Raw genomic sequence first — 16,714 nt, forward strand, 5'->3', positions numbered from 1 at the left:
TCCCATGTGGCCTCGTCTTTTGTTGGTCTGTCTGCATATTGAGTCAGGAATCCTCCCTGGACACAATTAACAAGTTCCATCCAACTCAAATTTTGTACTAAAGATGCTCCAATGAATATTAGGGAAGTCGAAGTCCACCATAACAACAACCCTAATATTTTTGCACATTTCTAAAATCTACCTCTTGATCTATTCCTCAGTGTCTCTAGTTATTGGGCAGACTATATTATACTCTAAGAAAAGTGATTGTTCCTGTCCCAACCATAATGACTCAGTCGACAATCCTTCCATGATGAATTCCATTTCTGTAGCTGTGATAATATCCCTGTAGTAGTTTTCCACATTCTTCTACATAACGTGCAACTTACTGGAGCAGTTTGGCAAGAAGTACATATATCTGTGGCACTCACATCTTCAGTACTACTGCCTGGTATTGATTGGTACTATATCCTATGCTATGCCAATGCTCTCAGCTGTCTTTTGATTTCACATGAAGTGAATTGAACCGGCTGAAGATTGGCTGTGACGGTGAGGATTACAGGAAGAAGCCAAGCTACTCTCAGCTTGAGATTCAATCAAAAGATACAAGTTTTTTTTTGTGGCGTGGTGTTGGGTGATGTTTGATGGAGTACAGACATAAGCCTAAAGATGTGAGCACTTTACTTTCTTGAAGGCATCCCAAGATAGTGCTACACAAGTTGGATCATAATGAAATCTTGTGAACTGACTTGTTGATACTCTATCGTGCAAGTGGGTAACTAAATGCTGGATTAAAGCTACACAACGTACAAAATAAAGTATACTGCAAGTCACTTTAGTTTATTATGCTACTATGTGTTTATGAAAGTGTGCTAAATAAGCTTGGCAAAGCACAGACATAGAGGGCTGACACTAAAGGTGATGGGGAGTTCAAAGGAGGTCTGTGGGGCAGCTTTTTTTTTTGTTTTGCACAGAGTTGTGGATGCTGGGAATGTGTTGCCAGGAGTGGTGGCAAAAACTATGGAGATGTCTAAGAGGCTCTTAGAGAGGCACACAGATATGCAGAGAAAGCAGGGATATGGATTATGTGCAGGCATAAGAAGTTAGGTGTTAATACCTTAATAAATTCAGCACAATATTGTGGGCCAAAAAGCTGTACTGTTGTGTACTATATCCTATGTTTTACAAAGCAGAGTGAGAATATGATGTGGTGGTGAGAACAGAAACTTGGCTCAAACATTTCCACTGTTATACATTAAATAGAAAAAAAGGAGTCAAATAAAGAAGGAAAGGAGCATATGAGAGCTGTGAAAAGAGATGTCCATGCAAAACATATTTGTCTAGATTTAAGAAATGATAAAGGGCGCACTTTACTGCTGCATATACTGTATGTTATACGTTGCTAACATCTGGGAAATATTGAGAAGAAAATGTGCAGGGAGGTTACAAAGTGCAATAAACTATTGGACATTTCGATGGATTGTTAATGCTTTTAAAAGGAAATCAAGAAAAAAGGAGAAGATCACCTAGCCGCTCAAGCCTGCCATTCTTCAATATTATCCGTCCCAGGCTTCATTCGCTTTTCTATTCCAGTTTCCCATACTGTTCAGTTCTCTGATGTTAAAAAAATTGTTTTACTTCCTCTTCATATACCTCCTAGTGATTTAACCTCTACAACCTACTAGGATAGAAAAATGCCAGAGCTTCACTAGTGTTTCTGAGAAAAAATTCTAAGTACCTGTAGCTGACCTACTCACACTAGGCCTCTCATTTGATACTCCTGATAATATCTTGGCATACAAGTTGCATTGCCCCCCCACCCCCTAGGATATTGCATGTTTCAGTAAGATCATCCCTCATTCTAAGTTACAAAGAACAACTTCAGCTTTTTCATGAAAAGTTAAACCTCTTATTCTAAGAATTAGCCTAGAGAATCATTTTTAGACATTTCCCAAAATTTACTGTTTTCCAAGTGCAGCCTCAACAAAATTCTGTGTAACTGTAAAAATAATTCTCTATTTCTAAAATCCATCCCTTTGGAGTAAGAGTCAATAAGATATTTGCCATCCTAACTATTATGCTGCATCTGACATCCATCTTTTTGTAATTTAACTTTACAGACGCCTTTGTGTTCAACTCATTTGCAATCTTTCTCCAATTAGTCGTCGTTGAGGTCATGGCTCAGACTGGGATGATTTTAGGTTTAGACCATAAAACATAGGAGCAGAATTAGGCCAGATTTGTAGAGATAATTTTGGGGATAGAGAGAGTTAGGGGTCAAGTTTGGGTTTAGAAACTGAGATGTAAGAGATTTAGAGGACAGGTCAGGAGGTTAAGCCTCTGCTCCACATTCAAAGCTAAATGACATGTATGTGATTGGGTGTCAAGCTCACAGGTCAGTGAGGACGAGGGCATAAGTCAGCAATGGGTTTTAGGATCGGAGCTCTATGTGGGCAGGAGGAATGGAGGCCAGTGATTCCCTAGATATGCAAATCACAAGACTAGAATTTGAGGCCTAAGTGTTCAGGTCCTGTCATGAGCAAGTCCAGAGCTCCAGGCCTGGATTTTGGATCCTCAATTATCATCACCAGTGAACCCTGAAACTATACTGATGATTGAAGCCTGAAGGTCAATCAGAAGTTCAGAAGTCTTTGAGCAGCGCCCAATCAGAGAGCTCGGATGCCCGAGAAGTGGCAGCTCACTCAGGTTTGCCAATTGAGTAGAAAAAACAGCAACTTGCAGAAATTTTGGAGCTTTCAAGTGTGCCAAATGGAGAGAGATCAGGACTCTGAGAAGAGGTGACTCACTCAGTTTTGGAGCTTTGATCAGTGCCCAATCAGAGGGATCAGAAACCTGAGAAGACATGGCTCACTCAGGTTTGCCAATTGAGTAGAAAAGGCAGCAACTCGCAGCAGTTTTGGATCTTTGCAGCATTCGGGATTGATTAGAAAGAACAAATTAAAGTAAGGCAGGGGCAAGCGGAGCGGCTATCGTTGGAGTGGTCAGAGTTAAAGTGCAGATTTTGAGGCTTTAGCTCTTCAATGCTTCAGCGTGCAGAGGCTCCAGCCAGAGAAGGCAAAAAAACAAGCCGTAGATAGAGTTTTTCTCCCCTTCTTTATATATGCTCACTTAAAACAGTAGAGGTGCTAGGCAGGATAGTAGAATGCTCCTCTTGCAGTCTATGGTAAAGCAGGGAAACCTCCAGTGTCCCTGACAACTACACCTGTGAGAAGTGCATCCAGCTGCAGCTTCTAATAATCACAAACAACAATAGATATATCACTTTGGATGCTGTTGGGGGAGAGGGATAACACAGAAGAGGAAAGTCACAGCAGTCAGGTCTCTGGCACAAAATCTGATTCTGTGATTCAAAAGAGAAAGCGGGGGGTGAGAAGAAGAGGTGAACTATGGTAATAGGGGGTTCGTAAGTTAGAGGAGGCACTGTGGACTGTAACTGTGGCACTGTTAGTAAAGGAGGTACTGTGGATAAGAACGAGATTCCAGGATGATAAGTTGCTTTGCTGATGCCAAGGTATGGGGCATCATGGATCGAGTCCTCAGCATTCTCAAGTGGGAAGGGGAACAGCCAGAGTTCATGGTCCATATAGGTACCAGTAACAGAGGTAGGAAGTGACGAGGCTCTGCAGCGGGAGTTCAGCATGTTAGAACAATAGAACCATAGAACATTACAGCACAGAAACAGGCCTTTTGGCCCCTCTTGGCTGTGCCAAACCATTTTTCTGCCTAGTCCCACTGACCTGAACCTGGACCATATCCCTCCATATAACTCTCATTCACGTACCTGTCCAAGTGTTTCTTAAATGTTAAAAGTGAGCCCGCATTTACCACTTCATCTGACAGCTCATTCCACACTTCCACCACTCTCTGCACGAAGAAGCCCCCCCCAATGTTTCCTTTAAACTTTTCCCCCATACCTTTAACCCACATCCTCTTGTTTTTTTCTCCCTTAAACTCAGTGGAAAAAGCCTGCTTGCATTCACTCTATCTATACCCATCATAATTTTATATACCTCTATCAAATCTCCCCTCATTCTTCTACGCTCCAGGGAATAAAGTCCTAACCTATTCAACCTTTCTCTGTAACTCAGTTTCTCAAGTCCCGGCAACATCCTTGTAAACCTTCTCTGCACTCTTACAACCTTATTAATATCCTTCCTGTAATTCAGTGACCAAAACTGCACACAATACTCCAAATTCAGCCTCACCAATGCCTTATACAACCTCATCATAACATTCCAACTCTTATACTCAATACTTTGATTTATAAAGGGCAATGTACCAAAAGCTCTCTTTACTACCCTATCTACCTGTGACGCCACTTTCAGGGAATTCTGTATCTGTATTCCCAGATCCCTCTGTTCTACTGCACTCCTCAGTGCCAGTACCTTGTATGTTCTTACCTTGGTTTTTCCTTCCAAAGTGCAATACCTCACACTTATCTGTATTAAACTCCATCTACCATGTTTCAGCCCATTTTTCCAGCTGGTCCAAATCCCTCTGCAAGCTTTGAAAACCTTCCTCACTGTCCACTACACCTCCAATCTTTGTATCATCAGCAAATTTGCTGATCGAATGTACCACATTATCATCCAGATCATTGATATAGATGGCGAATAACAATGGACCCAGCACTGATCCCTGTGGCACACCACTAGTCACAGGCCTCCACTCAGAGAAGCAATCCTCCACTACCACTCTCTGACTTCTCCCATTGAGCCAATGTCTAATCCAACTTACTACCTCACCACGTATACCTAGCGACTGAATCTTCCTAACTAACCTCCCATGCGGGACCTTGTCAAAGGCCTTACTGAAGTCCATGTAGACAACATCCACTGCTTTCCCTTCATCCACTTTCCTGGTAACCTCCTCATAAACTCTAATAGATTGGTTAAACATGACCTACCATGCACAAAGCCGCGTTGAGTCTCCCTAATAAGTCCCTGTCTATCTAAATTCTTGTAGATCCTATCTCTTAGTACTCCTTCTAATAATTTACCTACTACCGATGTCAAACTTACCAGCCTATAATTCCCTGGATTACTTTTAGAGCCTTTTTTAAGTGCTAAGTTAAAGGGCAGGATCTTCAGGATTTTGATCTCATGATTGCTACTCATGCCATGTGTTATTTAGGCCAAAATAGGAAAATGACACAACTTAACATGTTGCTAAGGAGTTGGTGTACACTTTTGGACCATTAGGGTCTCTTCCAGGGAAGGTGTGGATCCACACAGAAGAGAAGGTTTGCACCTGAATTGGAAGGGATCTAATATCCTAATGAGAAGGTTTGTTAATGCAGTAAGGAATTGCAGGGTGATGGGAACCACTGTGCCAGAACAGTTAGTGGAGAGGTTGTGCAGAGAGACGTTGGTATGATCTCAAAGTCAGGAATCAAAAGATTGATCAAGACTAGTGTCCCGAACTGCGTATATTTCAATGCAAGAAATATTATAAGACATACGAGCTCAGGTCATGAATCAACACTAGGAATAATATATAGCCATTAGAACCATAGAACATTACAGCACAGAAACAGGCCTTTTGGCCCTTCTTGGCTGTGCTGAACCATTTTTCTGCCTAGTCCCAATGATCTGCACCTGGACAAAGCCTTGTTAGTGAAGCTTTGTTGCAGGACGGGCAGGAACAATATTCCAGGGTTCTGTTGCTTTACACATGACAGAGCGAGAAGGATTAAAAGAGGAGTGATGACGTTACTAGTCAGGGAAAATGTCACAACAGTGCTTAGTCAGGACAGACTGGAGAATTCGTCAAGTGAGTTATTATGGGTGGAACTGAAAAATAAGAAAGGTATGACCATGTTAATGGGGCTATATTACAGACCACCCAACAGTCCGTGGGATTTAAAGGAACAAATTTGTAGAGAGATCGTAGATTGTTACAAGAAACACAAGTTTGTTATAGCATGTGATTTTAACTTTCCACATAGTGACTGGGAGGGACTCCCATACTGTAAAAGGATAATAAGGGATCGAGTTTGTCAAATGTGTTCAGGAAAATGTTTCCATAATCAATAAGAGAGTGTGCGATACTTGATCTGCTGTTAGGGAATGAGACTGGGCAGGTGATGGAAGTTTGTGTAGGAGAACACTTTGAATCTAATGATCATAATGCCATTAGTTTCAAAGTACATATGCAATAAGATAGGTCTGGTCTAGGGGTTGAAATTCTAAATTGTAGAAGGCCAATTTTGATAGTATCTTTTGATAATTATCTGGCAAGTGTAGAAGGGGACAGGCTGCTTTCTGGCAATGGTGTACATGGTAAGTGAGAGGCCTTCAAAAGTGAAATTTTGAGTGTACAAATCTTGTATGTGCCTATCAGAATAAAAGATAAAGATAACAGGGATAGGGAACTTTTGTTTTCAAGAGATATTGAGGCCAAGATTAAAAAAAGGAGATAGACAACAGGTATAGGCAAGTAGGAACAAATCAGATACTTAGGGAGATGCAAGAGAATACTTAAGAAAGAAACCGGGTGGTTTAAAAGAAGGCATTGAAGTTGCCCTAGCACACAAGGTGAAGGAGAATTTTAAAGGATTCTACGGATATGTTAAGAGCAAAATGACTGCAAGGGACAAAATTGGTCCTCTGGAAGATCAGAATGGTAATCTATTTACGGATCCAAAAGAGATGGGGAGATCTTCAATGAATTTTTTGCATCTGTATTTACTCAGGAGACTGACTCAGCATCCATAGAAGTGAGGGAATGCAGCATCAGCTCCATGGACTTATACAGATCACAGAGGAGGTGGTGTTTCGTGTCCTGAGGCTGATCAGGATGGATAAATCCCCAGGGCCTAACAAGGTGCTCCCTCCGACCCTGTGGAAGGCAAGTACAGATATTGCAAACATGAGAAAATCTACAAATGCTGGAAATCCAAGCAGCATACAAAAAACGCTGGAGGGACAGCTGAGTTCCTCCATCATTTTGTGTGTGTTGCAGATATTGCAGGGGTCCTGGCAGAGGTATTTAAATCATCCTTAGCACAGGAGAGGCACTAGAGGATTGGATGATAGCCAATGTTATTTTGCTGTTTAAGAATGGTTAAGAATACATCAGTAGTGGGAAAATAATTGGAAGTTATTCTAAAGGACTGGATATAAAAGTATTTGGATTGACGTGGACTGATTAGGGATTGTCAACATCGTTTTGTGTGTGGTAGGTCATGTCTAACCAATCTTATAGAGTTTTTAAGAGGAAGTTAACAGGTAAGTGAATGAAGGCAAGGTAGTGGAAGTTGTCTGCATGGACTTCAGCAAGGCATTTGACAAAGTCCTGCATGGGAAGTTGGTCAAGAAGGTTGAGTTGCTCAACGTTCAAGATCAGGTAATAAATAAACCATCTGGCCCAGGTGGTAAATTGCATCAAGAAGTTGACAAGGAAAAATATAACAAGGTTTTTTAAGGAAGCATCGAGCCATTCCATACAGGAACAAAGGGACCAAAAGAAACGGAGAGATATTTAATGGGTTTTTTGCATCTGTACTTACTAAGGAAACTGGAATGGAGTCTATGGAAACAAGGCAAACAAGTAGGGAGGTCATGGAACTTATACAGATTAAAGAGGAGGAGGTGCTTGCTGTCTTGAGGCAAATGGGAGTAGATAAATCCCCAGGACCTGACAGTGTATTCCCTTGGACCTTGAAGGAGACTAGTGTTGAAATTGCAGGGGCCCTGGCAGAAATATTTAAAATGTCGATATCCACGGGTCAGGTGCCAGAGGATTGAAGAATAGCTCATGTAGTTCCATTGTTTAAAAAAGGCTCAAAAAGTAAGCCGGGAAATTATAGGCTGGTAAGTTTGACATCGGTAGTAGGTAAATTATTGGAAGGAATACTAAGAGAAAGGATCTACAAGTATTTAGATAGACAGGGACTTATTAGAAAAAGTCAGCATGGCTTTGTGCGTGGTAGGTCATATTTAACCAATCTATTAGTTTTTCGAGGAAGTTACCAGGAAAGAGGATGAAGGGAAGGCAGTGAATGTTGTATATATGGGCTTTAGTAAGGCCTTTGACAAGGTCCCACATGGGGGTTTAGTTAGGAAGATTCAGTCGCTAGGTATACATGGAGAGGTAAATTGGATTAGACATTGGCTCAATGGAAGAAGCCAGAGAGTGGTAGTGGAGGATTGCTACTCTGACTGGAGGCCTGTGACTAGTGGTGTGCCACAGGGATCAGTGCTGAGTCCATTGTTATTTGTCATCTATATCAATGATCTGGATGATAATGTGGCAAATTGAATCTGCAAGTTTGCTGATGATACAAAGATTGGAGGTGTAGTGGACAGTGAGGAAGGTTTTCAGAGCTTGCAGAGGGATTTGGACCAGTTGGAGGAATGGGCAAAAAAATGGCAGATGGAGTTTAATGTGGACAAGTGTGAGGTATTGCACTTCGGAAGGTCAAACCAAGGTAGAACATACAAGGTAAATGGTAGGACACTGAGGAGTGCAGTAGAACAGAGGGATCTGGGAGTACAGATACATATTTCACTAAAAGTGGCGTCACAGATAGATAGGGTCATAAAGAGAGCTTTTGGTACATTGGCCTTTATAAATCAAAGTATTGAGTACAAGAGTTGGAATGTAATGGTGAGGTTTTCTAAGACATTGGTGAGACTGAATTTGGAGTATTGTGTGCAGTTTTGGTCACCTAATCACAGGAAGGATATTAATAAGGTTGAAAGAGTGCAGATAAGGTCTACAAGGATGTTACCGGGACTTGAGAAACTGAGTTACAGAGAAAGGTTGAATAGGTTAGGACTTTATTCCCTGGAGTGTAGGAGAATGAGGGGTGATTTGATAGAGGTGTATAAAATTATGATGGGTATAGATAGTGAATGCAAGCAGGCTTTTTCCTCTGAGGCTAGGCGAGAAAAAAACCCAGAAGTCCTGGGTTAAGGGTGAAGGGGGAAAAGTTTAAAGGGAACATTGGGGGGGGGGGGCTTCTTCATGCAGGAAGTGGTGGGAATATGGAATGAGCTGCCAGATGAAGTGGTGAATGCGGACTCACTTTTGACATTTAATAAAAACTTGGACAGGTATATGGAGGAGAGGGGTTTGGAGGGATATGGCCCAGGTGCAGGTCAGTGGGACTAGGCAGAAAAATGGTTTGGCACAGCCAAGAAGGGCCAAAAGGCCTGTTTCTGTGCTGTAATGTTCTATGGTTCTATGGGAAAAAACAAACAAATTCTGATGAAAGAATGGGGGAGATTAAGCTTGCAAAAAACTGCTTATGATGCATGGAAATCTACAAACTGCAGATGCTGAAACTCAAACACAAACCAAAAATGATGTTAAATATCAGTAGGTCAGGTAATGTCTATAGAAAGTTAAATTACCCTTTATCAAAACTGGGAGAGAAAAGACACATCCATTCGGATGCTGTTCATAGACTTTAGTTCAGCATTCAACACAATTATCCCTCAGAAACTGATTGGAAAGCTGAGGCTATTGGGCCTGAACACCTCCCTCTGCAACTGGATCTTAGACTTCCTGACTGGCAGACCTCAGTCAGTCCGGATCAGGAGCAGCATCTCCAACACCATCACACTGAGCACGGGGGCTCCCCAGGGTTGCATGCTCAGTCCACTGCTGTTCACTCTGCTGACCCATGACTGTGCTGCAACACACGAGCTGTTCCATATCATCAAGTTTGCCGATGACACGACCGTGGTGGGTCTCATCAGCAAGAATGACAAGTCAGCTTACAGACAGGAGGTGCAGCGGCTAAAGGACTGATGCAGAGCCAACAACCTGTCTCTTAATGCGAACAAAACAAAAGAGATGGTTGTTGACTTCAGGAGGGCATGGAGCGACCACTCCCCACTGAACACTGACGGCTCCTCGGTAGAGATTGTAAAGAGCACCAAATTTCTTGGTGTTCACCTGACGGAGAATCTCACCTGGTCCCTCAACACCAGCTCCATAGCAAAGAAAGCCCAGCAGCGTCTCTACTTTCTGTGAAGGCTGAGGGAAGTCCATCTCCCACCCCCCATCCTCATCACATTCTACAGGGGTTGTATTGAGAGCATCCTGAGCAGCTGCATCACTGCCTGGTTCGGAAATTGCACCATCTCGGATCGCAAGACCCTGCAGCGGATAGTGAGGTCAGCTAAGAAGATCATCGGGGTCTCTCTTCCTGCCATCACGGACATTTACACTACACGCTGCATCCGAAAAGCAAACAGCATTATGAAGGACCCCATGCACCCTTCATACAATCTCTTCTCCCTCCTGCCATCTGGGAAAAGGCTCCGAAGCATTCGGGTTCTCACGACCAGACTATATAACAGTTTCTTCCCCCAAGCTATCAGACTCCTCAATACCCGAAGCCTGGACTGACACCTTGCCCTACTGTCCTGTTTATTATTTACTGTAATGCCTGCACTGTTTTTGTGCACTTGCAGTCCAGTGTAGGTCTGTAGTCTAGTGTAGCTTTCTATGTGTTGTGTTTTTTTATTACATAGTTCAGTCTAGTTTTTTGTACTGTGTCATGTAACACCATGGTTCTGAAAAATGTTGTCTCATTTTTACTATTCACTGTACCAGCAGTTATGGTCGAAATGACAATAAAAGTTGACTTGACTTGACTTGGGAGAGAGAGAAAACAGTTAGTTTTAAGCTGCAGAGAGCATGGGGACGGATGAAATGGACGGTGGAATATCTTGTTAGAATGAGGCCAAGGAAGCTGTGATTTAAATCATGTGGTTAATAGGTTAAACAAGAGCAGTTAGAGTGAACTAAATCAAAGAACCTTAAAAGCCGCAAGATGTACGCAGTTAACAAAATACAAACAAAGGAATGTAATACCTGTGAAATACAGAGCCTTTGAGGAATGCTAAATACAGGCTATGTTCATATCTACAGCAGAGCTGGCAGATTCTGATACAGAGAAAGCAAGTCACCCAAGGCCATTGAATTCAATATTGTATCTGAAAAGCTGCAATGTCACACAGAAGGCAAGGCACTGTACCTGAGGTTTGCATTGACCATTATTACAAAGCTAAAGGGTACAGACAAATAAGTCGGAGTGGAGATGAATGGAGAATTAAAGTGACAGGCAACAGGAACCACTAAATCAGCACAGGGGAACGAGTGTATGGGTTTTATAAAGCAATCATCCAACCTGTATCTAGTATCTTCAATACAGAGGGGGACCACAGTGTCAGCACCAAATGCAGTACACTTAGAAAAAAAGCACAAAATGTATCATTGCTCACCTGGATGGACTGTCTGAATTGCCAGATGATGGGATGGAAGTAAACAAAATGGTGTTACAAACCCTATGGATGTGGAAAAAGCCGGTGGAAACAGAAAAGAGGAGTTGCAAAGGGAACATCCTTAACAGAATTCCAAAGGAGAGGGGAAAGCAAAAAGCTGTTGAAAGCTTGAAGGTGACAGAAATGTGAAAGATGAATTGCTGAATGTGGAGGCTGGTAGGGTATAAAGTGAGGATTGGGGAGCTCAGTTCTTGGACATAATGAGAGAGAGCAGAGGCACAACGGTAAATTAGATGCACAGGTGGCTAAGTGAAAGCCAATACAAGACTATGGTGAATGATACCTTTTCAAACTGATAGAAGATTAATGGTTGTATTTTCAAGATCAGTTTTGAGGCTATTGCTTTCTGACTTGGACTTGGGACTATAAGTCAGAACTTTTCAAATTTGTGGGTAAAAATATGGCATTTTTCTGAACTCTCGAGGAGGCTGATAGAATCAGAATCAGGGTTATTATCACTGGCATGTATTGTGAAATTTGTTAACTTAGCACCAGCAGTACAATAATATAGAATAAAAATAACAAATAAATTAGTAAATCAATTATAGTATACATATACTGAATAGATTAAAAATCTTGCAAAACACAGAATATATTATAAAAAAAGTGAGGTTGTGTTCAACAGTTCAATGTCCATTTAGGAATCAGATGGGAGAGGGGAGGAAGCTGTTTCTGAATCGCTGAATGTGTGCCTTCAGGCTTTTGTACCTCCTATCTGATGGTAACAGTGAGAAAAAGGGCATGTCCTGGGTGCTGGAGGTCCTTAATAATGGACGCTAACTTTCCAGACACCACTCCTTGAAGATGTCCTGGGTACTTCGTAGGCTAGTACCCAAGATGGAGCCAACTAAATTTACAACACTCTGCAGCTTCTTCCGGTCCTGTGCAGTAGCATCCCCATACCAGACAGTGATGCAGCCTGTCAGAATGCTCTTCATGGTACATCTATAGACGTTTTTGAGTGTATTTGTTGACATACCAATTGCAAGACTGCAAGAGAATGTAAATAGGTTGGTGATAAGCTCATATGCATGGTCATTAAGTTTAATACTGTTAAATGAAATGCAGCGTGTTTTGGCAGGAAAACCGAAAAGCAACGTAGAATGAAGTACACTGCTCTAAAAGGGCTACAAGAGCAAAGAAGCCCGAGTTATGTGTGCATAAATCATTCAGTGGCAGGGCAAGTTTAGAAAGCAGATAATTAAACACTCACAATCAATAGAGGGACATCTAAAAGCAGGCAAGTTATGCTAAACCTAGTGTTCAATTCAGATTGCCACATTATAGGAATGATGTGAAGGTATTAGAATGAGCTCAGAATAGAATTATGAAAATGATTTCTGGGAGGAGGGGGACTACATTTACAACAATAGATCAGACAAGCTAGAACGGTTTTCTATGGAAAGACAAATCTACAGCACATTACAGGCCCTTCGGCCCACAATGTTGTGCTGACCATGTAACCTACTCTAGAAACTGCCTAGAATTTCCCTACCGCATAGCCCTCTAGTTTTCTAAGTTCCATGTACCTATCTAAGAGTCTTTTAAAAGACCCTATTGTTACCATTTCTGCTACCTTCACTGGCAGTGCATTCTATGCACCCACTACGCTGTGTGAAAATCTTACCTCTGACATCCATCCCTCTTGTACCTGCTTCCAAGCAGCTTAAAACTATGCCCACTCATGTTAGCCATTTTAGCCCTGGGAAAAAGCCTCTGGCTGTCCACATGATCAATGCCTCTCATCAGGTCACTATCATCTTCCATTGCTCCAAGGAGAAAATGCCAAGTTCACTCAACCTATTCTCATAAGGCATGCTCTCCAATCCAGGCAACATCTTTGTAAATCTCCTCTGAAGTCTAAGGCTAAGATTTTAAAAAATGATAGGTCTGCACAGAACAGATAGTAACCGGCTGCTCTCTTTGATGGAGAACATGAATACTAGAAGATACATGTATAAATAAGAAAGAATTGAGGAACAAAAAAAAACAAATTTCTATGTAACATGGGGTTGGAATCTGGAATTTATTGGCTACAAACGTGTATGGAGATAGATTCCATTGTGACTTTCAAAAGAGCACAAAATGTTGTAAGACCACAGTGAAAGGGCAGGTGGCTGTAACTGAATAATGCCTTTGGTGGAGAATTGACATGGAAAAGTTTGGGTTGAATGGCCTTCTCCTCTAATGTAATGATTCCATCTACAATGAAAAATTATTTTAAATGTTACTCTGAATGAACTCAATTGCACTGCCTTTTATTTGATTTAAACAGCAATAAATTACTCTCTTATGTGTTTACCATTACTTCAGCCATGAGTTCAGTTTGTACAGCACGGAAAAAGAGAGAACTTGGTAATGAAATGCAGATGCACTGAACCTCAGGGCAAGAACAATGTCCTATAATGTGATGCTTTGTGATCAAACAAACTATGTTAAAACGGACTATGCTAGCAGTTTAACGGTCAAATTTTTGGCCAAAGTTATTCACTGCAAAACATCATTGTAAAGCAGATCTTTCATAATTCTATTGCAATTATGTCCACAGTAATTGAGTTTTGCCTAAAAAGCAGCATACAGTTTATACATTTTTAAATATGTGCAATTAACACAATTACCTTTGGCTACAAAACTGAAATATCATAGAATCTTTCATTATACAGTACAGGAGCACATCCATTCAGCTCATCATGATTATACTAAATCTTTGATAGAACAATCTAAATATTCTCATTCCGTTACTCTTTTCCAACACCCCCATATATTTCCTTTCCAGTACTTATTAAATGTCCCACTAAATGTCAGCCATGAGTATGCTTCTGAAATCCTTTTAAGATCATAAACTCTAGGCCGCAATTGGCCTACATATCCTTGTAAACTTTGACTTTTTTTCCCTCTATCACCCTAAATATCTTGCCACTGGAAACAGTTCCTTCTTATTTAATCAGTCAAGTCTATTCTGCCTCAAGAAGAATAACTTATTACTTCTCAGTCTCATTTATTTATTTGGCTCAGTGGGCAGGCAAGTGAAAACATGCCTTTACACACACTTGCCAAGTTTACTGATAGTTACAAAAAGACTCAGTCCCAATAATGCTTAGTGGAAATAAGAGTTAAAACAAACATTATTAAATATGTATTTTCCCAGCAGCAAAAACATACAATCCCTTATAGAGTGGCAAATCCAGGTTTCTACATGCATGCAGTTTTATGTAGCATAATAATTTCCGCCCCTCACCCCCCACCACACAATGATAACCTGTGCTGTATATAGCTTACAATTCTACAGTTAATGACTCAATTTTAATGAACCTTAAATTGATTAACAGCAATGCTGTCATTTTTAAAAATAAGCAACTAAATGGTTTTTCTCAAGTATTATAACTGAGCCATTAATTTACATTAAATTCTTAGAAATGATGCAAAAGAAATTTCCCACAGTGAGAATTCAGTTATGTGGATAAACTTTACTTCAGTAGCAGTATATTTATGCCCTGATGAAGATTCTTGGACCAAAATGTTAACTGTTTATTTCTCTCCATAGATGCTGCCTGATGTGCTGAGTCCGCACACCATTTTGAAGATTAAAGACTAGTTTTATTGGTTATATGTACATAGAAATGTCAAAACATACAGTGAAATGCACCACTTTGCGTCCAAGGCTTGTGATGGGGCAGCCCGCAAATGTCCCCATGCTTCCAGGGCCAACAAAGCATGTTTACAACTTACTAACCCTAACCTGTACCTTTTTGGAATGTGGGAGGAAACCAGAACATATGGAGGAAACCCACAGGGTCATGGAAAGAACATACAAACTCCTTACAAACAGTGGCAGGAATCAAACCTTGATCGATAATTGTTGGCGCTGTAAAGTGATTGGACTAATTACTATTCTACCATGCCATCCAAGATTTTGTGTTGCTCAAGGTTTCCAGGATATGCATAATCTCCCGAGTCTGAATGTAAAATTGTATTGTTCTTGGGAGAGAAAGCTGGTAAGTGGAGGAGAGGGTAATGAAAACGACTGAAGTAAGTAGAGTTAGAGTGGGGTCTGGACAGAGAAAGGGCTGAGTATGTGAGACAGTGCAAAAGCAAGAGCAAAGAAAAGTGGGTATCCATCTCATCCTCATTTGGAAAACTTAATTTTCTTTCCCCCTACCCTTCCAGTGCATACTTGTGCAAGCCTACTTCAACCCAGCAACATAGTAATACCACTTCAGGGATTAATTTGAATTTTTGTTGAAGGTATGAGACAGGCAAGATTAACAGGTTGTTCAATTATTTTTTAAATGTCAATAAGAAAAAGAAATTGACAAAGATTGAATTTTCAATCTGATAGTCATTTTACATGGCTGGCAAAAATCTTCTTATGTTTATTTTAATAGGCATACAGAGATTACTTGTATATTTGCAAACGGCTTTGTGGTACAACTTACATCTCTCCGTTGGATCTGTCTCGTTTCACTTCTTCCTGATCGTGATTCACTGTGAGTAGTTGCATCAGTCTCCATTCGATCAGTATCCAGCTCCAGAGCTTCAAATTTCTCTATTACAGTGGAGCGCCTGTACAATCAGATTAAAATAAATATTTTAAAATGCCTCCAATACCACTCACTGTAATCTGACCATGACACCATCAATTTCACCCACCGAACATAAAATGTCTATTTTGAAAATTTTCCTAATTCTAATTTAAAATCTGACAGATTATCTTTGTTCTCTCTTCAAAGATACTATATGACTTGTTGAAAAATTTCTTAATATTCTGTTTGTAACTAGCATGAAATAGTGATCAAGAAGCAGAGAACATCAACTGGAAGAGCTCACTAAACATCGAAATAAAATTCTATTCAAAATTGTATATTCAATAAAATTGGTATATGCAGCCTTTACAAAACATTTAAATTGACAAACAGTGCTTATTCAGAACTACAGCAAACATTACTCACTGCCAGAGACCAAGAATGGCCAAGAACACAGGCATTTGTTCCCACTAATCTCCCACCAGGCACTTATTCCTGCAAATAGCCTAAGTGTTACACCTGCCTATTCACCTCCTCCCTCACCTCCATTCAGGTCCCCAAACAATACTTCCAGATAAGGCAACACATCACCTGAAAATCTGCTGGGGTTGTCTGCTGTGCTCGGTGTTCCCAATGCAGCCTGTTCTACATTGGTGAGGCCTGTTGTAAATTGCGGGCCCACATCATTGGGAGCCTCTGCCACAAATGGGTCTTCCTGGTGGCCAAACATTTTAATTGATTCAGGACTTCCGGTAAGATGGCGATTGTTTAGCTGCTCCGAACTTTTGTTCCGTTACTGTCGCTATCTTTGCACTAAATGTCTCCATGTTTTAAACCTTAGGAATTTTTTCGGTATCTCTTACTTGCCTGTGGACATATCTAACTTACAAT

General features: G+C 40.9%; 1 protein-coding gene across 5 annotated transcripts in view; it reads right to left on the reverse strand.

Annotated features, from left to right (window-relative positions):
- Positions 1–16,714, reverse strand: part of LOC140714546 (uncharacterized) — a 441,169-nt gene that overhangs the window by 153,793 nt on the left and 270,662 nt on the right. For all 5 annotated transcript variants that reach the window (XM_073025825.1, XM_073025824.1, XM_073025827.1 and 2 more), the window contains one exon: positions 15,737–15,863. In XM_073025825.1, coding sequence (XP_072881926.1) covers positions 15,737–15,863 — 127 coding nt within the window. The remainder of the gene's footprint in view (positions 1–15,736; positions 15,864–16,714) is intronic.

Source organism: Hemitrygon akajei, chromosome 22 (assembly GCF_048418815.1).
Source record: "Hemitrygon akajei chromosome 22, sHemAka1.3, whole genome shotgun sequence".
NCBI lineage: Eukaryota > Metazoa > Chordata > Chondrichthyes > Myliobatiformes > Dasyatidae > Hemitrygon > Hemitrygon akajei.